At 41.0% G+C, this 26,970-nt stretch overlaps 1 protein-coding gene across 1 annotated transcript in view; it reads right to left on the bottom strand.

Annotated features, from left to right (window-relative positions):
- The window catches only part of LOC126471559 (phosphatidylglycerophosphatase and protein-tyrosine phosphatase 1), a 36,572-nt gene extending 13,954 nt beyond the window's left edge, over positions 1 to 22,618 (bottom strand). Inside the window, exons 1-3 of the mRNA XM_050099790.1 lie at positions 22,157 to 22,618; positions 21,991 to 22,071; positions 21,714 to 21,905 (exon numbers count right to left, since the gene is read on the bottom strand). Of these exons, the coding sequence (XP_049955747.1) occupies positions 21,714 to 21,905; positions 21,991 to 22,071; positions 22,157 to 22,294 (411 nt within the window). The 5' untranslated portion in view covers positions 22,295 to 22,618. The remainder of the gene's footprint in view (positions 1 to 21,713; positions 21,906 to 21,990; positions 22,072 to 22,156) is intronic.
- Between the last annotated feature and the right edge of the window lie 4,352 nt (positions 22,619 to 26,970).

The raw sequence follows: 26,970 nt of genomic DNA, 5'->3' as shown, positions 1-26,970 counted from the left end.
GTGGAGAACACAAAGGGACATGAATTAAAACTTATATTGAATGATAAAACCCACCAACATGTATAAAACACTAAATTAGCCGATGAGGCATTGACAGCTGAAATTAATGGCAACAAGTCAAGTAACTGAAGAGTCTGTCGCAGGGCAGCTGAAGGACAGCTCACCAAGATATGGGCCACTATCAGCCGGGCGCCGCACTGGCGAAGGAGGTAGCCATGTGTCACTTCAGCATGACCAATGCGGAGCTGGCAGAGAACCACAGAGTCCCTGTGAAAAGCTCGCATGGAGAACAGCCACACATTCATAGACCCCTTAATGGCACACAGTTTGTCTCCCAAAGCTGCAAAACATTACGGCATAGTACTGAACGAAGGGCTGTTCCAGAGAAGCCGATCTCCATAAGCAGTTTCCGCTTAGCCTGTTTGGCCAGCCTGGCCAAACGACTGGACCGTTCCAGGGCATAGATGGACTCCTGGATGGTCGCTACCAAAAGATTACGAGGGTAGCACAAGATGGTGGCTTGTAGGCTGCTCAAGGAGTCAGTACGCACAAGAAATGACTCTGCAGGGCATGAACGGATGTGCTCAAGAGCACGAGATATAGCCACCAGTTTGTCAGTGGAAACACTGCAGCCAGCGGGCAGGGAATGCTGTTCAGTATGTCCTCCATGGACATACGCGAAGCTGATGTGAGCATCAGCCATCGAGCCGTCAGTGTAGACCATTTCGTGGCCTCGGTACATGTCAAGAATCGAGAGGAAGTGGCAGCGGAGAGCTGCGGGGTTAACTGAGTTCTTAGGGCCATACGAAAGGTCCAGGCAAAGCCACAGCCTAGGTGTACACCATGGAGGCGTACGTGAATGGACCTCGAGTATAGGTGGTAAAGGCAAGGAATCTAGTTCGAAAAGAAAGGATCGGACACTAACTGCAATTGGAAGCCCAGACCTGAGCTGCCAATGCGGGAGATGAACCACCACGGGTGGGAAAAGGAGACGGTGATTTGAAAGTGCAGGAGAACTACGAACATGTGTAACATAACTGGCCTGCAGTTGTGCACACCTAACCTGCAATGGAGGGACTCCGGCCTCCACAAGGTTGATGGTCACCGGACTCATCCTAAAAGCTCCTGTCGCTAGGTGACCGCCACAGTGGTACATTGGGTCGAGTAAATGCAATGCTGAGGGCACTGCCGAACAATAAAACAGGCTCCAATAGTCAAGGCAGGATTGAACAAGGGCTCTGCAGAGCTGCAGCAGTGTAGAGCGATCTGCATCCCAGTTGGTGTTGCTCAGGCGACTGAGGGCATTGAGGTGCTGCCAGCACTTCCGCTTAAGCTGACGAAGGTGAGGAAGCCAAGTCAATCGGGCATCGAAAACCAGTCCTAAGAATCGATATGTTTCCACTACAGTGAGTGGATCGTCATTAAGGTAGAGTTCTGGTTCTGGATGAACGGTACAACGCCGACAGAAGTGCATAACACATGACTATGCAGCCGAAAGCTGGAAACCGTGGGCTAGAGCCCATGACTGCGCCTTGTGGATGCCTCCCCCTAGGCATCGCTCAGCAAAACCAGTACTGGTGGAACAGTACAAAATGCAGAAGTCGTCTGCATACAGAGAAGGTGCGGCTGACGGCCCTACAGCTGCTGCTAGATTGTTAATAGCCACTAAAAATAGAGATACACTCAATACAGATCCCTGTGGAATGCCATTCTCCTGTATATGGGGGGGTAACTATGGAAGGCACCAACTTGGACACGGAGAGTATAAAGCGACAGGAAATTTTGGATAAAAATCAGGAGCGGGCTTCAAAGACCCCACTCATATAATGTGGCAAGGATATGATGTCAGGCCGTGTCATATGCTTTTCGTAAATCAAAAAAGATGGTAATCAGGTGTTGTCGTCTGGAAAAGGCTGTTCGGATGGCAGACTCGAGGGACACAAGACTATCAGTGGTCGAACGACCGTGGCGGAAGCCGCCCTGACATGGAGCCAGTAGGCCATGTGGCTCTAGGACCCAACCCAGCCACCGAAACACCATACGTTCCATCTGCTTACAAAGAATGTTAGTGAGGCTGATGGGCCGATAGCTATCCACATCAAGCAGGCTTTTACCGGGTTTGAGCACCGGAATGATGGTGCTCTCCTGGCATTGCGATGGAAAGATGTCATCACACCAGATCCGGTTGAAGATGATGAGGAGATGTTGCTTGTAGTCAGACGAGAGATGTTTAATCATCTAACTGTGGATCTGATCTGGCCCAGAAGCTGTGTCGACGGAATGTGCAAGGGCACTGAGGAGTTCCCACTCTGTAAATGGGGCGTTACAGGATTCACTGTGGCATCTAGTGAATGAGAGTACTTTCCCTTCCAGCCACTGTTTGAGAGTGCGGAAGGCAGGGGAGTAATTCTCTGACACAGAGACTCGAGCATAGTGTTCAGCAAAGTGCTTGGCAATCATGTTTGCTTTGGTAGATAACACGGCATTTATGTTAACACCGGGAACACCTGTTGGGGTGTTGTACCTGAAAACACGTTTGATCTTTGCCCAGACTTGGAAAGGTGACATATGGCACCCAATGGCCGAGGCATACCTCTCCCAACATTCCTGCTCCCGTTGTTTGATAAGTTGGCGAACGCGGGTACGAAGCCACATAAAGGCTATGAAGTGCTCCCGGGGAGGGTGCCACTTATGCCGCTGTAGAGCTCGCCAATGCTCCTTAATTGCTTCAGCGACTTCCGGTGACCAAAAAGGGATTGCCTTTTGCCAGGGGCACCTTCAAGAGTGAGGGACCTTGTTTTCTGCCACAGAAACGATTGTTGTAGTCACCTGCTCAACCATCACATCGATGTTACCATGTGGGGGAGATTCAATGGTGACAGCAGAGGTGAAAGTTTCCCAGTCTGCCTTGTTTAAAGTCCATCTGGGCAGGCATCTGTGGGCCTGACGCCGGGGCAGTGACAGGAAGACGGGGCAGCGGTCACTACCACACAGGTCATCATGTGCTCTGCAGTAGATACATGGGAGAAGTCCTGGGCTGCAAATTGATAAATCAATGGCCAAATAACTACCATGAGCCACACTGAAATGTGTGGCGGCCCCAGTATTTAAGAGGCAGAGCTTGAACTGAGACAGTAAATTCTCGACATCTCTGACTCTGCCATTAAGCACAGTGCCACCCCACAAAGGGTTACGGGCGTTAAAATCTCCCAAAAGCAGGAAAGTTTTAGGGAGTTGGTCAATCAGTGAAGTTTATACATTCAGAGATAGTGCACATCTGGAGGAAGGTATACATTGCAGACAGTTATTTCCTGCGTCGTCCTTATTCTGACAGCCACAGCTTCAAAAGGAGTTTGAAAGGGCACAAGTTCACTACAGACTGAGTTTAGGACATAAATGCAAACTCCACCTGTCACTCAATTATAGTCGCTACGGTTCCTGTAATATCCCTTATAGCTTCAGGGGGCAGGGGCCCACACTGCCGAGAACTATGTATCCTGGAGGGGAATGCAGGAAGCAGGTGTAAAGCTCTAATTTCCTCTTAGCCTCCATGATGGTCAGTCAGACCAGTGTCTTATATTCCATGATTTTCCTCTCTCTCTGTAAAATCCTGCAGTCTGGCGAGGAAGATGAATGATGCTCTCCACAGTTGACACAGATGGGAGGTGGGGGCACATGGAGTATTGGGATATGACGGATGTCCACAATCTTTAAGTACAGCAGGAAGACATATGGCCGAACTTCCAGCACTTAAAGCACCACATCGGGGAAGGTATATATGGCTTGACATCACAGCGGTAGACCATCACCTTGACCTTCTCGAGCAATGTGTCACCCTCGAAGACCAAGATGAAGGGACCAGTGGCAACCTGATTATCCCTCAGACCCCGAAAGGCGCACCGGACAAAATTAACACCTGGACACTCTAAATTGGCGTGCAGCTCGTCGTCAGACTACAAAAGAAGGTCCCTGTGGAATACAATACCCTGGTCCATATTTAAGCTCTTACAGGGCGCGATGGTAACAGAAACATCCTCCAACTTGTCACGAGCGAGTGATGCTCGTGACGGGGCAGAGGATGCTGCTGTTGTCATGACTGACCCAGAGTGCCTTTTGGACAAGCCCTCCATCTCCCCAAACTTTTCCTCCAAATGCGCCACAAAAAACTGAGGCTTCATGGACATGAAAGATTCCCCATCAACCCTCATACATATGAGGTACTGTGGCGAATAAGCTTCACTACCTCCTTAGCCCGGCGCTCCTCCCATGGTGTGGCCAGGGAGGGGAACGATTTGGGGTCATATTTCTTAGCACTGAAGTTAGACTTTGCCCGCTTAGAGATTGCTGGCAGTGGACCACCAGCAAGACATGACATACTACGCTTCATGGAATGTCATCCGCCCTGATGCTACACAATCCGACCTGGGGCCGTTCCACGGGCGCCACCCAGCACCAGCAGCAAAGGCCACCTGGCAGGATGGACACTGCTGGGAGTCCCGTTGCCCCAGGGTGACTGGCATCTACTCCTTGACATAAGTGGGGAGTTAACGGCGCAGGCATCAGCAGAGCGATCCTTGTGTAATCAGAGGGCTACAACCAACAGGGTGCATGGTGGCCCCACCACAACAGACTGGCTACTGTGCTGGATATAAGGTGCAAAGAATTCCATGGTCATCGTCGGCGCAGAAAATGACACTGCACTGTGGGTGGAGGAAAAGGCAACCAGGAAGGTGTCCTCGCCCAAGAGATGGAGGATGAGCGGGACTGCAATGCCTCAATGAGAAAAAGATCTCCATGCACGATGGACACGATACACCATGTAAGGTGCCCTTCCCCAATTGGCTTGCTCTTTAAGAAAATTTTGAAAAATGGAGGTCAAACCCTACAAGGGACTATAACATAAAGGCCGAAAGGTGTGAGACTCCTTTCAGTCGCCTCTTATGACAGGCAGGAATACCTCGGGTCTATTCTAACCCCCAGGCCCGCAGGGGGGAGAAGGGTTCATAATCTCACATCCCGTCCAACTAGTCTTTCCTCTAAAAGTTGACCAGGATGGGAAGGATGTTGCAGGTTGATACTTTTAATTATAGACACAATGACAATATTGACTATCCAAGACTTGATCTATCATGTATTCCAAGATGTACGTTCTTACGTAGAAACATATTAATAATATAATAATAGTGCTGTGTATCTGCAATAGCGTCAATGACTGACTACTAAGAAAGGTAGTAAAATATTTTTGCTCAGCAAATGTGACCGGATACAAACTGATGAGTATCTTAGTAGTCACCAAATATTTGGTGCTGAGGGAGAGGATATGGAGCACAAATGCATAAAATTCACTAGAATCATTTAGCATGCCTTCGACAACTATGTTCCAAGCAGGGATTTACAGGATGGAAAGTCACTACCGTATTTACTCGAATCTAAGCCGCACTTTTTTTTACCGGCTTTTGTAATCTAAAAAAACCGCCTGAGTGCAAAGTAACCGGAAGTTCTATAAAATGTTGATAGGTGCCGCCACAATTAACTTAAATTAAGGTGGAAGACGAGATTTTTTCTCCGCCCCGAGTTTCGACCACTGCACTTTCATACATTATCCAACGAAGTAAATACAAATTCCGTATTGTTCATCTTCGAATGTAGCAGCCTTTCAATGTACTACGAAAATCCGACTGGCAAGACTGTTTGGGATGTTTGTCAATATGGTCAACTCTACGTTCGGAAATTTTTCCCACTTGTGACAAGAGATGGTTTATAATACGAACTTTTATGAATTGTGAATCACATGCAGTAGTCTCTTCACCATCAGAATAATACGAATATAAACATTTTGCCACGTATTCTTTCGTGTTTGCTGCTATCTCATTTAAATCCTGTCTGCCTAATAAACTATGAAACTAGAGTGAGACAACAGCAAACGCGGAAGAATATACATATCATGCCATGTTTATATTCGTATTATTCTTATTATTCTTATGCCGAACAGTGATACAGTCAGATATGAAGCACGACAACTGACTAGATTTTTAAATCTAAGATGACTAATTTCTGTGCAGAATGTAATGTACTAAAGAGGCGTCTGCAAAGATTTTCAAACGAAGAAAAATTTTCGCTAAACTCTCCTTCACATATTCACGCAGTCTATTATTTGGTTCTTGTTGATTATTATCAAAGAAAGCAGCAGCGTAAGTAAAAACAAATAAAGTCTCTTGTCATTGTTTCGCTAATGAGACGATTCCCCCCCCCCCCCCCCCCCTCTCTCTCTCTCTCTCTCTCTCTCTCTCTCTCTCTCTCTCTCTCTCTCTCTCTCTCTCTCTCTCTTTTAAAAAAAAATTGGAAGCGGCGATAGCGCGCACAAAAGCAAGACATGCCGCGAGCGGCAACAGGTCGTAAACACTCATTATCAAAATGCGACAAACAATGCATGACAGTCCAAAAATGCATTTTCAGCTTAGAGTGACGTAAACATCTATGACAAAGAGAACGGCACTTATCAGATCAAAGAAAAATAAGCAATCAATTCAAACCAGACGAAGCACGTGGAAAAGGAAGGGTACCCGTATAAATCCGGACGGAGCGCCTGACGCATAGCAATGGCTACCTGGTAAAGCTTAACTGCTAAGCTTATGACTCGAACCGAACTACTGAAGCTGTATCGTCATTCAATCAACCTAAATTGTGTCTCATATTACAATGGACCAACTTTGTTTCGATTTGGAGGTGCGGCCTAAAACTTTTCTCTCCCCTTGAATTTCGAGTCTCAAATTTCAGGTGCGGCTTAGATTCGGGAATTTTTTTTTCCTTGATTTCGAGTCTTATTTTTCAGGTGCAGCTTAGATTCGAGTAAATACGGTATGTAAACAAAGAGACCTTCATTGCAGTTTTAAGAGAAGTCAAAACCTTGCTGACAAACAAAAGCTGAACAATGCAAAAATTAGTGTAATGGAAGCATTGAGAGAAGTGTTCAATGACTTTGAAAGTAAAATTTTGCAATCTTATCTGACTAATAATCCTAAGAGGTTTTGGAAGCCACACCTGTTATTTCACCTCTCTCACACCCATCCTCAATGCTGAGTCAAATTAAGGATTTGCCCACTGCGAGCAAGACCTTCCCGGTCGGAAGCCGGACTGCTCTTTTATGAGCATTTTCTCAATATACTCTGATATTCGATTTAGGATCAGCCTATCCAATACCTTGTACAAATGACAAAGGAGTGAAACCGGACGGAAACTTTTTGGGTCTGTTGGTTCTTTTTCAGACTTTAAAAGTGCTATTACTTTGGCTTTACGCCAGATCTTGGGGATTTGCAATTTTGAAATGCATGTGCTCATAAGGTTTAATATCTACTGTTTTGTGAGACCCAGCGAAGAGTGGAGCTGAGTCAGCACAAGAGTATTATGGAGTTGCCCAACCCACGCCAGTGACAGACGCTACGAGACAGACATTGTGCATCGCAGATGGTTCACTATGGAAATTCCAACTGAGTATGTTCCGTGATGATTCAGACAACGTATGACTTCCTCCTACGTATCTCGCGAAATGACCACAACAAGAAAATTTAAGAGTTTGAAGCCAATATGGAGATCTACCAACACTTATTCTCCCCATGAGACATTCATGAATGGAAAAGGGAAGGAAAGATCAGATGGTCGAACCAGAAGTACCCTCAGCCACACACAATCAGGAGGTTTTGTGGAGTATAGATGCAGAAGTAGGATAGCAGAAAGTGACAGCACTGCTAACATTAGTCCTGGTACAACAGTGGCATGGTAGGAATGAGGCGTTAGGAGGCTGTTGCCGTGAATCAGTCTTATGCAGAGTCAGGATGCATCAATTATCAATAAAAACTCTTGTCTGGATTGATCACAGTTTTACACATCATGTTTCTTTTACTGCTTACATTATTCAAAGTTTGATTTCTATTGTATTCCCAACCACTTTTAATACAACTCATGAAATGTGCCTTACTGATGTGGGAAGGCCTGTGTAGCTCAACAATACAGATAATCATACTGAAAGTGCAAGAAAATGGAGGGGATTAGTGAAGAGGTCAAACGAATGTGTTGTTAAGGGCAGCAGTTTGGGTCACTGACTGATTGGCCTTCTAACATCAGCCAACATGGCCATGCTGATCTGGTACTGTGATAGTCTGAAAGCAAGGGGAAACTACACCCGTTCCTTTTCCCAATAAAAGCAGCAAGTCATTCTCATGCAAGGGAGGGTGCTGGTGGTGGTGGTGGTGGTGGTGGTGGTGGGGAGCAAAGGCTGTCGCCACCTGTGGGGTAGGTTATAAAATATTAAGAGTATGCCTCCTCTCACCAAAAAATGCTTAACTGAAAGTTGCACACTACAAACTTCACAGAGTGGTGGATCCTCCTGCTTGAGGAGATAACCATGTGTTAAAGGGCTATGTTCCTTGCACATTCTGGTGAGCAGCACTTCCATGGCATTAAGTCTTTCAAGCCTGTGTGGTCAATTTGAATGACTGCGGTTTGTTTTCTGCCATCCCAAATCGTTTAGCTTCTCACTGACACATGATTCGTCTGTCAGATAATAAGATGACAGCATGCAAAGGTACAGCACATGGACCGACAACATGATCAACACAATTCTTTGGCTGCTTTGTCAGCTATGTTGTTTACCTGTATTTCAATGTGTCCAGGTACACAGCAAAAGATCACCTCCTTGCCACGCTGTAAGAGCTGCAGTAAGGAGTCTGGATGAGCTGAATCAATTGGTCTATGGTATACATGTAGCGCACTGAGTAAATGGGAACAAATGAGAAACCTTGTGTTGTGATGCTTGTAAATTCACTCCAGTGCCATCATAATGCCGTACAACTTTGCATCATAGTTTATAAAGTGTTCTGGAAGATGCACTTTGGAAACCCTATCAGAGAAAACAGCTGAACAACTGAGAGCATTCACTTGCCAGATCTATCTCTATAAAGAGCAATAAAATGTAGTACGTATTTAAAATTTAAGAAAATAAGAGCTATAAAAACATAATGTGGAGTACAAGTTTTCTTGTACTGTGTCAAGCTTAAAATAACTTTGGGCTTCTAAAGGAGTCAAGGTGGCAGACTGTTCCACTCCTGGCAATGTATTCGGAGGTCTCATATGTGCAAATCCTTGACACAGTCAGTGCACATGTAGCGTACAGCCTGGCTGCATGGGGCTGATTCTTGAACAACTGCTCAAAGTTAGGGTGGACTGCTGCACATTAGCCTATGACTGGGGCAACACAATTTCAGGGGCTGTCGAGCCAGGAGGCGATGCCGCCAAATCCAGTGTTGGTTCACCAGCATCTTTACACAGACTCCCAACTGGGCTAATTTGATATGCTTCAGTTGATATCCGAATATCTTATGGTGGACAGCATCTAACATCTTGAGGTAGGAAATACAGCTCAATCCGCAAACACAGCTGCTGCAATATAACCGTGATCTGATGAACGCCCCATACAACAGCAGGTGGTGGGACATGCTAGCTCCAAACACCTTTCCTTAAGAGATTTTTAAATATTGAATTATCTGAAGCCCTTTGTCTGCAGGTCTCTCAGGTGCAGTAACCAGGTTATTTTACAGTTGAATAGCAGGCCCAAATAGTGCACGGTGTCCTTAGAATATTAAATATTGTCCTCCACTGAGAGGTCCAGTTGGTTAAAACTTCAACGAGCACAGTTAAAAATTGACACATCTAGACTTCTCTGGTAAAAACATAAAATCAGTTTTACTGGTCCAAGCTTCCAGCCCACTGATGACCAGCTGTAGTTGCCTCATTGTCACTATATGATTTGAGTAAGAGCAGAAGACTGCAATGTCACCCACAAACAAAGAGCATTTAATAGGGCTTCTGACTACAGAGGAGATTCACTGATAGTGACTACAAACTATGTGATACTCAGTTCACATTTCACTCCTTGGGGGGACCACATTCTCCTGAACACAGCTATCAGACGAGACACCACCAACTTGATATTTCAAGCACCGGCCCTCAAGAAAGGATGGGATAAGAAGTGGGAGATGTCCATTTAGTCCCCATTCCTGAAGCTGACAAAGTATGTTGCACCTCCCTGTGGTGTCACACACTTTTTTGTAATAAAAAATTAGAAGAAACCCTCTATCATTGTTTACAGTAGAACAAAGTTGTCAAGTGCAGAATGGTAGTGTCTGAAACTGCGCTGGGATCGGCGCAGGTGACCTCTGGATTCGAGATGCAATGTGAGGCAGTAGCTGACAATGCACTCAAGGAGTTTTACCCATACAAATGGTAAGTGCTAGACTCTGATAACTGTTAGGGTCAATGTGATCTTTGGTTACCATAATAGAGTTAACATTGCCTCCTTCCAAGTCATGAGATACTGTCCATCAAACCAGATCTGATTGAAACAATACAGGAGCATGCAATTGACTTCGGGATACAGATTACAGAGCATGGCATAATGAATTTGGTAAGGTACGCTGATGGAGCTGATTCCAATTCCACATGGAGAATGGAAGATTGTACACCTCCTCATTACATGAGAAGACGTGGAGCCTCATCTCCACAGTCTTACAGCACACCTGGAAAGCAGATGATTGTCTCGATGACGCAGTGTTGGTAAAGAAATGTTTAGGGAAAACCTAGGCCACATCTTTCAGCATGTCCACCAAGACCCTGCTTCTCAACAAGGCCATAAGGGGAGGTTTACTGCCCTCGCCTAAAATCTGCCTTATTGAGATCCAAACTTATGCAGTGTAAGTGGACCAATCAATGGAAGTCATGAATTTCTTCCAGGAGGCCCTCTTCCATTCCATTATTACTTGTCTCACTTGTATTCTTGCAGATCTGAAGGCACAAATGTTTTCCGTAGTCAGGTAGTGTCTCAATTTTTCCAAAGCTGTGCACCTGACTGCTGAGTGACATTCAAAGACGGCCTGCTGATTGCATTGCAACCAATTTGCCTCTTGAAACATCCATCTACGTGGTCTCTGGTCAACCACAACCTGAGTCAGCAGCCAAACTGTATTGAATCCTATTATTTTTCTTTCTTTTCTTTTCTCATATATAAGCTATATGTAAACTGAAAGAGCTATAAACCAAAGACACCACCAAAAGTAAATTAACGAGTTGTTTTGTGGCCAGGATATTGTTTTGATACATCGCTAAATATCTGTATGAAACAAAGTAAGAAATACGCTCTTCAATTTATTAATTCATGTATCTTTACCCTTTTGCTTCAGGAAGTGGTAGCTTATGGACGTATGCTTGGACCTGTCATACCAGCACTGTTAAAAATGTGTATTTTAACTGTTCATTAAAAGTATTATAAAAAGTTATTAGAAAAGGAATATTTATTCACACGGTTATAAGTTCAACTCCTATCTGTTCGTCACTTCACTCGCCGCTGAGATAAAACATCAAGAGGATCAGTGCACACTAGAATAATTAACACCCTATCTGGAGGAGCATTCCTGCACCGACACTGTCGCACTCAAGACTGAACACAATGGAATTCATGTGGAAGCAATGACTCAAGACTTAATATGCACCTACTGAACTTGACTTACTTGTACTAAAAGTATTGCGTTTCGTGTTTTTCAGAACTTATAGACAGATCGACAGTTTTAATGGTTGCGGTGATTACTTGGTACCACACACTACTGAAAGCAACAGTATGTAATATAAACTATGTTTATTGATCTTGAATGTAATGATATTCAAAGTCTGCTGATATTGGTATCAGTTAAAGTTCACCCAAGATTGTGCATAGATTCATGAATTACCTTCAAAATCTTCAACTATTTTTTCCAATCAATTTTTCCAATTATTCAAGCAATTTTTAATCCATTTCCACATCACTATTCAGAATCCACAAGGGTCAATGGCTGAAGACCCTCCAGCTACAGAAAAGTGTACCACCTGACCAGAGTACAAAAGACAAATATTCCCTGAAGTCACCCACAACAAGGAAAGGGTGAGGGGGTGTCTGGGAAAGTTCTGCCAGCGCATCTGCATCCAGTGGATCACGAGGAGGGAGATATGAACACATTGTGATTTTAACTGGCGAGATAACTTGCACTGTAACTGCTTGTACAACCATGGTAAAAGGGACTAGAGGGGAGTGGCATCTGACATTGATGAAAACAGCCACACCAACATTAGCCATGTCTCCAGTAACATTGTCCTTCCTGCTGAGATGGTAGCCCCTTAGGGTAAGGTATCGGTGACTTTAAAATGAGTTTCTTGTAAGCAGATGCATAAATCTGTCATGGGCCACAAGTTGTAATTCTTCCAAATTTGACCAGTAGCCAGTTAACATTTGAGTGGGCACGCATATGTATAAAATGCAAGCCCATACCTGTTCCTTCATTATTGCTTCAGATGACACTTTCATTATTGCTTCAGCTGACAATTCTAAATTGTGTTGTCATACACCCAAGTGAGTAGCAGTAACATAAAATAAACAGCGAGATAGGCAAGAAAAAATTTACAATTCACGCACAAAAATAATCCAGATAACAAGCCAGCAGCACAATCCTATAACGAGGCCATTGTCTACACGATAATTAACAATCAAATATCCAGTTGACTAGGATCTGAAGCAACTGTGCTGTTTAATGCTTTGAGTGGGTTGTTACTGTGGTGTCACATCTGCCTGTGGCAACAGAGTAATATAATGAAAGTTTATTTCATTATAACAGATGAATACACTAAGCAGATTCAGAAGTATGTAGGTTGCAGTAGTTACACGGAGATGAAGAAGCTTGCACAGGATGGAGTAGCGTGGAGAGCTGCATCAGATCAGTCTCTGGACTGAAGACCACAACAACAACAACAACAACCACAACAACAAAAACATTTTACTGTTAATTAATTAAACTATGATTAAACTGTGATTTTGCTCATACATATTTACCTTGGTGACATAAAGACAGCCATTCTCTATACACATACAAAGAGAGCGACGTGCCTGCTCGTGCTATGAAAAAAGATGTGCCTGCTCGAGGGTTAAGTTCTGCTGCAACACACAAGTCCCTTTGGGAGTTATTGATTAGTGATGGCTACCTTGTCCTTCCTTGGCAGACGTGATTTACCCAAGAGATCGAGGGGAACATTAGGTAGTGCCTCCATGTGGATATCAATATCCTCTAAAGTAAAATCACTGTCGGAAAGGGAGAGGGCTCACCAACCTGACAGTTTAGCTGCCACTTTCTTGGATTTTGAATGACTTTTTGCGTGATTTTTTTTATAAGTTATGGGCATTATGTAACTCAGCCACCACAGGAGAGTCACCTAAGACTCAGTATCCCAGATGATTAGGTACTTCATTCGACATGGCAGTTTCAACGCGAGGTGTTCCATTACAAAGTTGTTTAACACTTTAAGGACCCCCCCCCCCCCCACCAGCAATAACCCTCGAACGCTTTGTCAAAGGTGCCCTCAGCTATCTTGTATAACAATGGAAGTGTTATGACAAAGCACTGCCCTCTTACCATAATTCTAAGACTTCTTCCCGAGAGGACAGACCACCTGAGCTCTCCATGTTGGGTACCACTTTACAGTACACCCATTCTGTCAGGAGGAGATTGAAATTTAGGATGCTGCATAGAAATCTCACAAGCCACTAGGAAAACAAATGTCAACCCAGACAGAGCCCCAGAGGTTGCCCGCTAGAGACTGTTTTACTGCACTAGTACATAGCACACTTTGAGGTTAAGGTTTTTTTTTTTGAGGTGTAGATCTTCTTAATGGTCCAGGAGGTGAAGCCAGGGGCCCTTGTTCTCCGAATCCACAATGTTCCACTGCTGCATCTAACAATGGTTTCTGAAGTATGCCCACAGTTTATGGTAAAAAGTCTAGCAGCACTGCCAGCTCCAGCTCTGGACACACTGGGTTGCTGTACCCGCACCCAGCCATTGCTGGGAAAACAGTCCACCCCTCCCTTAGGTGTAGGGCACACTTTGTCAGGCCCCTCCACGGAGCCTTGTCTGGCTTGGGTGACCCTGTCAGTAGCTATACAGTATCTCAGTGTCACCGAGATACCCAAAGCTTCCCACCTGGCACCACTAAAGGGCCCAGCACCACTGAAGGTCCCTACGATAAGGCTGTGTACCATGTGAGAGTACCTTTCCTGAGGGCATGCAGCTCTACTCTATAGTTAAATGATGGTATCCTCTTGAGCAAAATATTTCAAAGGTAAAATAGTCCCTCATCTTGATATACTGGTGAGGATTACTCAGGAGAATGTCACTATTATGAAAAAAACGAATTCTATAGGTCAGAGCTTGGAGTGAATGAGTGTAGGGAGGTTTGATAATTTAAAAAGAGAAATGGGTAGGATGGAGTTAGTCATTGTGGGAAATGGTGTAGTTTGGGGGCAGGATGAACATGATTTCTGGTCGGGTGATTGCAGGATTATAAATACAAAACCACATAGGGATAATGAACAAGTAGGTCTATTAATGAATAAGAAAACAGGACTGTGGGTAAGCTACTACGAACACTGCAGTAAACCCACTGGAGCAGCCAAGATAAACATGAAGCCAACACCCATCACAATAGTAAAAGTTAATAAGCCAACTAGCTCTGCAGATGATAAAGAGATTGAAGAAATGTATGATGAGATAAAAGAAATTATTCAAATAGTCAAGGGAGAGGGAAACTAACTGCGATGGGGAGACTGGAATTTGGTAATATGAAAAGGGAAGGGAAGAAAAAATAGTAGGCGAATGTGGACTTCGGGACAGAAATGAGGGAGGAAGTCACCTGATAGAATTTTGCACAGCGCATAAGTTAACCATTACTAATGCTGGGTTTAAGAATGATGAAAGAGGATTGTTAACCTGGAAGAGACCTAGAGACACCGCAAGGTTTCAGATTGGTTATGTAACAGTAAGACAGAGATTCTGGAATAAGATTTTAAACTGTAATACATTTCCAGGGGCAGATGTGGACTCAGACCACTGAGGCTGGTGAAATATCCCCAAACTTCAAAAAGAAAGAATAATTCAATGAGAGCAGATACTGACAGTGGTGACTATTACCGAACTATCAGTTAATAATTCATGAATGCAAAATATTGACACGAATTGTTCACAAAAGAATGGGGAAACTGGTAGATGCCAACCTTGCACACACACACACACACACACACACACACACACACACACACACACACACACACACACACAAAAATAAAAAATAAATAAAAAAAATAAAAAAAAAATAATAATAATTGCAACATGAAGTCACCCAAGCAATTAAGTCTACTCACAATTGGAAAGCCCCTGGAAAAGATAAAATAGCAAATTTCTGGCTAAAGAAATTCACCTCAACACATTCACATCTAACTAAATTATTTAACAGTTACATTGCAAACCCATATACATTCCCTGATACACTTACACATGGAATAACTTATCTGAAACCTAAAGATCAAGCAGACACAGCAAACCCAGCAAAATATCGCCCCATAACATGCCTACCAACAATATACAAAATATTAACTTCAGTCATTACACAGAAATTAATGACACATACAACACAGTACAACATTATAAATGAAGAACAAAAAGGCTGTTGCAAAGGAGAACGAGGATGTAAAGAGCAACTGATAATAGATGCAGAGGTGACATATCAAGCTAAAACTAAACAAAGGTCGCTACACTATGCATACATTGATTACCAAAAAGCTTTTGGTAGTGTACCCCACTCATGGTTACTACAAATATTGGAAATATACAAAGTAGATCCTAAACTGATACAGTTCCTAAACACAGTAATGAAAAATTGGAAAACCACACTTAATATCCAAACAAATTCAAATAATATCACATCACAGCCAATACAGATTAAGCGTGGAATATACCAAGGAGACTCAATAAGTCCTTTCTGGTTCTGCCTTGCTCTGAACACACTATCCAACATGCTAAATAATACAAATTATGGATACAATATTACTGGAACATACCCACACAAAATCACACATCTGCTATACATGGATGATCTAAAACTACTGGCAGCAACAAATCAACAACTCAACCAATTACTAAAGATAATAGAAGTATTCAGTAATGATATAAATATGGCTTTTGGAACAGACAAATGTAAGAAAAATAGCATAGTCAAGGGAAAACACACTAAACAAGAAGATTACATATTGGATAACCACAGCGACTGCATAGAAGCGATGGAAAAAACAGATGCCTATAAATATCTAGGATACAGACAAAAAATAGGAATAGATAATACAAATATTAAAGGAGAACTAAAAGAAAAATATAGACAAAGGCTAACAAAAATACTGAAAACAGAATTGACAGCAAGAAACAAGACAAAAGCTGTAAATACTTATGCTATACCAATATTGACCTACTCATTTGGAGTAGTCAAATGGAGTAACACAGACCTAGAAGCACTCAATACACTTACACGATCACAATGCCACAAATATAGAATACATCACATACATTCAGCAACTGAAAGATTCACATTAAGCAGAAAGGAAGGAGGAAGGGGATTTATCGACATAAAAACCTACATTATGGACAGGTAGACAATTTAAGAAAATTCTTTATAGAACGAGCAGAAACTAGAAAAATACACAAAGCAATCACTCATATAAATACATCGGCTACACCACTGCAATTTCATAACCACTTCTACAACCCTTTAGATCACATAACATCAACAGATATGAAGAAAGTAAATTGGAAAAAGAAAACACTACATGGCAAGCACCCGTATCATCTAACACAGCCACACATCGATCAAGACACATCCAACACATGGCTAAGAGAAGGCAATATATACAGTGAGATGGAAGGATTCATGATTGCAATACAGGATCAAAAAATAAACACCAGATGTTACAGCAAGCATATTATTAAAGATCCCAATACCACGACAGATAAATGCAGACTTTGCAAACAGCAAATAGAAACAGTAGATCACATCACAAGCGGATGTAAAATACTAGCAAATATAGAATACCCCAGAAGACATGACAATGTAGCAAAAATAATACATCAACAGCTTGCCTTACAACATAAACTTATAAAACAACATGTTCCCACATACAAGTATGCACCACAAAATGTACTAGAGAACGATGAATCCAAATTATACTGGAACAGAACCATTATAACAGATAAAACACCACTACATAACAAACCTGACATCATACTCACCAATAAAAAGAAGAAATTAACACAACTAATCGAAATATCCATACCCAATACAACAAATATACAACAGAAAACAGGAGAAAAAATTGAAAAATACATCCAACTGGCTGAGGAAGTCAAAGACATGTGGCATCAGGATAAAGTTGACATCATACCAATTATACTATCAACTACAGGAGTCATACCACACAATATCCACCAGTACATCAATGCAATACAGCTATATCCAAACTTATATATACAACTACAGAAATCTGTAATTATTGACACTTTTTCAATTACCCGAAAGTTCCTAAATGCAATGTAACATATACCATACAGTTAAAAGGAAGTCACACTTGATCAAGGTCCACGTCACCTTCCATTTTTAACCAGACATAACGTCTGAGACAAGAAAGAAATAATAATAATAATAATAATAATAATAATAATAATAATAATAATAATAATGGGAGGGGGGCGGGGTAGGAAATTAAGGTGATAACGCTGAAAGAACCAAAAGTTGTTGAGATTTTCAAATGGAGCATTAGGTACTGACTGATTGAAAATGGCGAAAGAAATACAATAGAAGGAGCATGGGTAACTTTGGAAGATGAAATTGCCAAAACAACAGAGGATGAAATAGAAAAAGAAAAGCCCTGTAGAAATCCTTGGATATCACAGAAAGTACTGAATTTAATTGATGAAATGATAAAATTTAAAAATGAAGCAGGTGAAAGGGAATAAAGATGTCTAAAAAATGAGACTGACAGAAAGTGCAAAATGGCTCAGCACAAATGGCTAGAAGACAAATGAAGTCTATAGAAGCATGTACAACTAGGGGAAAAATGGATACCACCTATAAGGAAACTAAAGACTCTTTTGCAGAAAAGAGAAGTATCTGCATGAATATCACCAGCTCAGATGGAAAAACCAGTACTAAGCAAAGAAAAGAATGCGAAAAAGTGGAAGAAATATACAGAAGGGCAATACAAGGAGAATGAACTCGAAGGTGAAATTACAGAAAGGGAAGAGGAAGTAGATGAAGTTGAGTGAGATGCATGATCCTGTGATAAGAATTTGACAGAGCAGTGAAATACCTATGCCAAAGCAAGGCACCCGAAGTAGACAGCATTCCCTCAGGATTACTGATATCCTTGTGAGAACCAGTGATGAAAAAACTATTCCATCTGGCGTGAAAGATATACGAGACTGATGATTAGGACCCCTGTTTATTTTTTAAAAAAAGTAAAAGACGATTGTGAAATAGAAAAAAGTATACATACGATTATAATTATTTTATTGAAAAAAAGAAACACATTTTATGTAGAAAACTTAAAATAATGCTACAATTTATTCTAAAAACATGGGATCCACAAAAAAGATGGGTTGACTCCTTTGAATGTTAGTGACTCATCTTTCTCTCCACTTGTATTGGGGTCACCTCACATATATTGTCTATATCCAGGAAAGCAAAGACAGTGTTCTTTTTCCAAACCCTTTTCCAAAGGCTCTTAACAGTCACGGCTGACTCAGCTACAGTGACAATTGTGCCTATGAACCTCCTGTGTCCCTTTTTTGTGTCAAATCTAACAATGACAAAGTGACCAGGATAAAGTTCATAAGGTGAAAAGACTTCCGATCCACTGATTGCACTCTCCAGAAACATCGTCACTTTTGTCTGAGGCGTCACTCTTTTATCATCAGGAAAATCATGTACTGACACACTTTTCCCAGCCTGCACTGGAACCCTGGTTTGCCATTGTCTTGCAGGCCTTTCATTGCTCCCCCGAAATTCTTGGAGCAATTCTATGAGGGCTCCATCAACATCCTGTGGAACTCTGTAATTACTCTCTCGGGATTGAATGGCAGTATCCCACATTTCTCGAAACCAGTCTGGATGTTTCTTTTGGCATTTACTTCCAGAGCCCTCACAAGCTGGTTTAGTAACTGGGGGAACATATCTTTTGGAATGGTGGTCTCCTCACGACAGGAACCCAACTTCCATTTGCTTTGCCAGCTGGTCTTCAATGGACAAAAATTGCCACGTCAAGAGGCCGAGTGAGATGTGTAGAGTTTCTGGGAAGAAAAATCATTCTTACACCATTCTCTTCACAAGCCTTGACTGAAGCCACTGAAAGATGAGTGGAAAGGTTGTTGCCGATTAAAATTTTGGGGCCTTCTAGCTTCCTATAATAAGGGAAAATGATTGTGCTAATCCAGTCATCAAAACATTGAGCATCAAACTACCCACTTTCACTTCTATAAAATCTGGTGTCTTTGGGAGCACCATCCATTCATGAAGCACACAAGTGCTTTGAGTGATAAACAACATACAAAGGCAGCAGTTTTCCATTTGCTGCAGCAGCAAACATAATTGACATTGCTGCTTTGGAGGTATTCATGTCTCTCTCAGGATATTTTGATCCTCTTTCCGTAATCACTTTTGCACGGCCCGGATTATCTGCTAAGTTTGTTTCATCGAAATACACAATATTACTTGGGGGAACATCTTTAATTTTCTTCTCTAAATTATCAAAATATTCCCGTAGTACGACCTCTCGACACAGAAGCATGTGCTCTTTTTATGTTCTGGCAAAGTCTTAGACTCAATTTTTATTTGTGCCTCTTCAAAAGCCTAACAGTGAATTCATGACCAGGCAAATTATTTTTGATTTTTCAAACTAATTTACCTTTCCGGCCCAAGAATCCTTTGACAAACAATCGCAGAGTCAACCGAGCCCCACTCGGCACAAATAGCAAGCCTGTCCACAATCAACGCCTCTTCATCTGCGGAGAGTGCAGTTTGTCCCTCTTTGGGACAAACATCCTTATTCCTCAAATGTCAGTGGAGAACTGTGTATGGAATGCTGACATTTCTAGCAGCTTGCCTAATGCTGCTCCCTCCTTTAACAGCAGCAATGGCTTGGGCTAATTCATCCTTGCTTCTCTTTGTGTAGGATTTCCCATGAGGATCAGGAATGTAATTTCTGGGCATTTTAATCAGTCTGGAAATTAAATAGAACGAAACATTCAAAACACAAGCAGGTAGTATCCCATAACCAAATGTAAGCTCGATAATAGTGTTATTTTATACTGATCCTGTTCACCCAATTTTTTTTTAAAAAAAGTGTGTTCGTTTGAGTGAAACAAAATGAAATCAAGAAATATATTTAATACTCACCAAAAACAAAGGAGGACCTGAATTCGAAACACAATTCTTGGTAAAAGCACTGATTTTGATAATACACAACTCCCGACCACACACCACTGTATACCAAATTTTCGGAATATACATAATCATGGGAATCATTGCCCACATGTTTACAGTGCTCTAAAAGCCAGGGTAGCCACTATTGCAACACAAAATGTTCGTGAATGTGTTCCTCAAGAGCAATAATGCTGATTGGCTCACTGGTTTCCATATTTTATTGCAATCCTGTGTAGTGTCTGTTGTTTTAATGTTTTCCTGTCAGAATTGATCCTATTCACCCAATTTTACGGTATCCTCATGCTTCAAAAAGAAAGGAATAATTCCAATTCCAAAGAAAAGAGGTACAGACAGATGTGACTATTACTGAACTATTAGTTTGATAAGTCATGACTGGAAAATATTGACATGAATTATTCAAAGAAGAATGGGAAGCCAACCTTGGCAATGATCAATTTGGGTTTCAGAGAAATGTAAGAAAGTGAGGAAATAGTAATGCTATGACTTATCTCAGAAGGTATGTTAAATAAAGCAAACCTACATTTACATCATTTGTAGACAAAGTAAGCTTTCCACAATGTTCACTGAAATACAATCTTTGAACTTCTGAAGGTATGAGGGGAGGGGGGGGGGGGGGGGGAATACAGAGAGTAACAGGTTATGCAGAAGTTGTGCAGAAACCAGAAAGCAGCTATAAGAGGCTACAGGGATGAAATGCAAGAAGTGGTTGAGATGGGTATGAGACATAGCTGCAGCCTTTCACTTATGTTATTTAATCTGTACAGTCTGCAAACAGTAAAGGAAACAAAAGAAAAATATAAATTAAAATACAGGAATCAGAAATAAAAAGTCGAAGTTTGCAATGACATTGTGACTGTCAGAGATGGCAAAGGATCTGAAGATCAGATGAATGGAATGGACAGTGCCTTGAAAGCATGATATAAAATGAGCATACAGAAGAAAAACTAGGGCAATGGAATATAGTTAAATTAAATGAAGACTTAGTTTGGGAAATATGAGACACTAAAAGTTGATTTTTGCTATTTGGGCTGTAAAAATAACTGGCAATGGCCAAAGCATTGAAACCTTTGAACAGAAGAATTTGCCATGTGGTGCTATTACAGAAGGAGGAGGTTATCTGGCAGATCATGTACCTAATGAGTTTCCCCACATCTACCATTTACTTTGGTTCATCTTAAGGTTGTTTTCTGTTGTCATTTGCGTACCCTAATGTTAGTGCACGAGTATTATGGAAGCTATTGCAATACTACTATAGCAACTACAAAGAAAGTTTTCTGCATTACACACCTACCATACATTGTACGAAATGTATTAAGTTTACTTACCATCATAAGGTAGCAACCAACAAGAGTGGCACTACGGGTACGTCCTGCTTTACAGTGTACGTAAACGCTGCCGCCACTTTGTTTCACTTCCTCAATAAATTCCACACCTCGTGAGAGTTTTCCTTGGCATGGTGCTTCAAATATGTCAGTAGTTGACAATTGAAGAAATCTTATTCCTAGCCTCTCCCAGTCCTGAAACGTAAGACGGAACTGTTCAATAAATTGTTTAGAAAATTCAAATTTCTTTTGGTAGACGACATCTACGTTCCAGATTTACCTTATTATTATTTGACAGTATCCTTAGTTCGTAATCCTCATTCATTGAGACTACTCCTTTGACGTTTTCTTCTTCGACCAACTACAAAACAAGTTAAAATATTGATTGAACCGTTCGTTTAGTTATTTGTAAGTGTCCTAAAATGAACTCAACATGGACTGCCCACCTTTGTCGTCAACCACTTAAACGGCAGTGCGCCTAAAATCACAGTTTCGTCAATTCTGTCATACCATCTCCGTTTCGTACATTTCTCCATGGCAACATTGTATAAAAGTGTAGGATAAAACGATAATCTGGCGAACATTGTAAGCGGCTTCTCTTTCGCATACGTTTATTTTCTCCCCAATCTTCCTTGCGCCACTTTCCCATATCGTATACATGTCACACTTTCACACAAGCCGTTGCTATTCAGAGGCGTACGTTCCTATGGAATGGAAAGCACTTGTACTTGTCTGAGAGAGCGAGCCAACTCAGCAAAGAATTATTAAAAACAATGTCTTTCAGATGGCATCGTTGCAGCTTTCTTTTTCCGTAAATAATGTTGTTCCGATTGTACTGCTTATAGACTTCAAATAACCACGGATAACAAAATAACTTCACTGTTGTTTCTAATCTGTCCATCTACTCTAGTAATATCTATGACATCCAGTCAAACTTAACGGTGTTTATTATTATGTATCACAGTCTAACGTAAGGCTGTTGTGTATTATCAAGATTAATTTGTAAACTACAACACTTTAATAAAAGCAACAAGCTAACGGTATCAGAACAATTAATGGCACTACAGTTTCAAATACAAGAAATTACCGAGCGAAGTGGCGCAGCACACTGGACTCCCGTTGGGGAGGACGCATCCGGATATCCCGATTTAGGTTTTCCGTGATTTCCCTTAATCGCTTCAGGTAAATGCCGGGATGGTTCCTTTCAAAGGGCACGGTGATTTCCTTTCCCATCCTTCCCTAATCCGATGGGACCCATGAACTAAGCTGCTAGGCCCACTTCCCCGAACCAACCTACAAGTAAATAGCAGAAATGTACGTGGTGTAGCATTATATAGTTTTAAATGTATCTTTAACCCACAGTTAGAGATGTGACTGTATTGAATACAGATACACAGAAAGAGTAAAGTTATTAAGCGCTATTATGTAATACTCTAAACTCCAGATGTAACAGCAAACTTTAGAGAAGACATCAGTTCAATACTATATATGTTTGCCAGTCATACTGTCATCATTGGAGGAGACTTATCATCCATCAGTCAATTGGGATAATTACTGTTTTATAACTTGTGGGCATAACAAGACAACTTACCAAACATTTCTCAGTGCCTTCTCTGAAAACTAGAACAGGCTGTTAAGAAACCAACTAATGATCGAAATATGTTAGACCTGATGGCAACAAATAGACCTGACCTCACTGGGATGCCCATCCTGAAACTGGTATCGGTGACAATGAAACAGTTGTAGCAACAATAATTATTGAAGTATGAAGGGCAGTTGAAATGAGTAGGAAGATTTGCATCTTCCTTAAAATGGATAAGGAGGCAGTCATGTCATATCCCAAAAGGGAACAAAACATTTATCATGGGGTAGGAGCATGTAGAATAATTGTGTTCAAAATTTACAGGAGCAGTCACCCATGCGCTACACATAAGATACCTTGTAGAAAATTTAATGACAGGAGGGACTCGTGATGATACACATTCACTGTCAATAAACACAAAAGAAAATGGAGACTACTCTATAATAGGTAGAAAACGAAGGGTTAAAGTGTGGTTCTGGATGTCCACCCTCCCTTGACCCCAACCCCTGAAATGTTGGTTGTGATGATGGACTGATCTGTAGCACAGCTCGAGGTCTGGGTTAGGTTGAACGGTAACAATCTGGTTGTCAGTTGATTTAGCCAACAAACCTGAAAGCCAGATTTAAGGGTTGTGTTGACAAACTGACCAGCAGTGAAGCCTAATGTTTATTTCTGTCCCATATTAAAAAATGCAAGTTGTTTCCATAAGTAACCTTTACCAAACAATGTATAGGGTACTACAAAGAGAAATGCCAAATAAAATGTGTTTGCCTATAAACAGAGCAATGCATGAAGTCTTCAGTGACTACCATAGGACAATATTATAAATGATGTTTCACAAAACCCAAAAAAATTGGGTCATATGTAAAGCCCATTAGTGGCACCAAATTAAGTGTGCAAGCCCTCATAGATGAGATAGAAAATGAAACTAAGGGTGGCAAAGGAAAAGCAGAAATGCTGAACTCCATTTTCAAATGTTGCTTTACAAAGGAAACCCATGGGGTTTGCCCTAATTTGATACTTACACCACTGAAAAGTTGAGTGAAACAGATATTTATTTATTTATTCTCCATGGACAAATACAAGGATTTGTTTTGGTTAGTTTACATATTGATCATTTCCCCTTATAACATTGTGGGAAACAATTATATACAATAGGCCAACAGATAAAAAATTATGTTGCTTTTTTTGGTACATGTAAATACTATGTATACAAATGAAAGTATTCTACTCCTCAGAGAGGAATTCCTTAATACTATAAAAACACTTATTGCTGAGGAACTCGTTCAAGGCAATTTCAAAGCAGCTTCCACTTAAGCTTTTTAATTTTTTTGGAAGTTTGTTATAAAATTTGATCCCCATGTAATAGGGGCACTTGTCTACCCTTTTTGTCTTATTTCTTTCCAGGTGATAATCATCATCCCTCCTAGTATTGTACATGTGCACTTCTCTATTTAGATGATTGTACTGCTTGTATTTTAGCATCAACTGAACAGTTTTATAAATATATTGTGATGGGAGTGTTAGTAGTTTTTTAATTTTGAAAACTGCTTTGCAGGACTCATTATATCTAAGCTTACACATGATCCTAACTGCCTTTTTTTGAAGGATGAATACCCTATTTACATGCTTGGCAGCAGCACATCGCCATACTTCAATTCCATATGTGAGGTATGGATACACTAAAGCATAGTAGATTATACTCATTTGCTAATATTTAAGAAATTGTGACATTGTCCACATTGCATAAGTTGATTTCCTTAGTTTTTGGCATAAGAAATCGATATGATGCACCCAAGAGAGACGCTGATGTAACATTACACCAAGGAAGGAAATTTTATCTTTCAATTTTATTTCTGAACAATCATCAGAAACAACACTCCATTGCATTTCATCTTGTCTGTGGTGTATTTGAAATTCCATTATATTTGTTTTATTGGTGTTTGAGCTTAACTGATTGTTTTGGAAGTAATTCTTCAATCCAAACAAGACACCAGAACAATTTTGGGCCAAATCATTGTCGTTGGTTCCCCAGTTAACAATGGTTGTGTCATTTGCATAGTTAAGTATTTTGCTGTTGTGTTCTGTGGGCAGATCATTAACATATAGTATGAACAATAGAGGACCCAGGACTGACCCTTGGGACACTCCATACTTTACTATAGCTGGACTGGAGCTGGTCTTCGTAATAACGTTGCCCACTTTCTGTGTGACTTGTGTGACCTGATATCTGTTTATTTATTTATTTTATTTATTTATTTCTTGTTCCATAGATCCAGTTAGTGAGTCAATCACAAGGATATGGAACGTGTCAAATTGTACTTGTACGTATGACTGTAGGAGACTTTTGGCTATTCCTCTGATACCATAAGTTTCCAGTTTCTCAAGTAGCAGTTCATGAGATACTGTGTTGAATGCACGTGATAAATTTAGGCACAAACGTGCCACCCTTTCTTTTTCATCTAATTTCATAAGTATCATATCTACTACATCACATATGGCAGATGATGTTGAATAGCCTTTCCTAAAACCATGTTTGGTTTCTCATAGCACTTTTTCTTTGACAAGAAAGTTTTTTAACCATATTGTAATAATCCTTTCTAATACTTTGCTAAGGATTGGAATGAAGCTGATGGGTCGCTAGTTTTCGACCGTGTCGATACTAATTGTTTTTTGTGCAATGGCTTGGCTATTGTATATTTTAATTCAGATGGAAACACACTTTTATTCAAACTTTCATTGAAGAGGTGGACCAGAACAAGTATGAGCGAATGTTTGCATTGTTTTAATATAATGGAGGAGATTTCATCCTGTCCCATAGAGAATTTGTTTTGCATTTTATTTATGATTCCCTCTACTTCAGTTGTATCTGTTTCATACATAAACACTGATTTTTGTACCTGGTAAGGAGTTTTGTAGTCATCAGTGTCAGAGGTCACACACATGTTACGTGAATTTATAAAGTGGGTATTAAAGACATTGCTGGTCATATATGGATCTGAAATATTTACTTTACCAGTCATTAGTTGAATATTGTTGACACTAGGCTTTGGTTTTCTGCTGATTCTCTCATTTACACAGTTCCATACTGATTTGCGTATGTTATTTGAGGTAGCAATTTTTTGCTGTATAATTTCCTTTGTGCATACATTCAGTGCTTTATAGGCTTTTCCACATGTTTGGTAGTTATCTCTAGTTGATGTGTCCGGGAACTCTTTATATAATTTCCAAGTATCCCAAATGAACACAGACTCATTTACAGATATTTTTCTCTTACTACGTGTATACAAAGACAATGCAGAAGGTGACATATACACAGATTTACCAAAGTCTTTATTTGCAAGTTCTCCAATGTGATAGGTACGGTAGGCAATAATGTCTCTGTCTACAAAACTTTCAAGCCACCAACAGACGGAACACCAGAACCACCTCGTACAATGGCTACAGTAAGCCAACCATTACCATGATTAAAAGTATCGTTAATGTCAATGCTAAAATTAAGTCTACATCCACAGAAAACACATGGTCCGTCGACAAGTGCAGTAGCAGCAGTATTCTTCACTGTATTCTTCTTCTTGTCTGCAGCAGATGTAGAGAATTCGATGTTCTCAGCTGTTTTACTTCTGAAGGAAGTCTTAAACGGTTTTGAGTATATTTGTTTTTGAAAGTAACTGGACA

This window comes from Schistocerca serialis, chromosome 1 (genome assembly GCF_023864345.2).
Source record: "Schistocerca serialis cubense isolate TAMUIC-IGC-003099 chromosome 1, iqSchSeri2.2, whole genome shotgun sequence".
Taxonomy (NCBI): domain Eukaryota; kingdom Metazoa; phylum Arthropoda; class Insecta; order Orthoptera; family Acrididae; genus Schistocerca; species Schistocerca serialis.
Note: the sequence above shows the minus strand (reverse complement) of the source record. Positions and strands in the feature narration are given on the sequence as shown.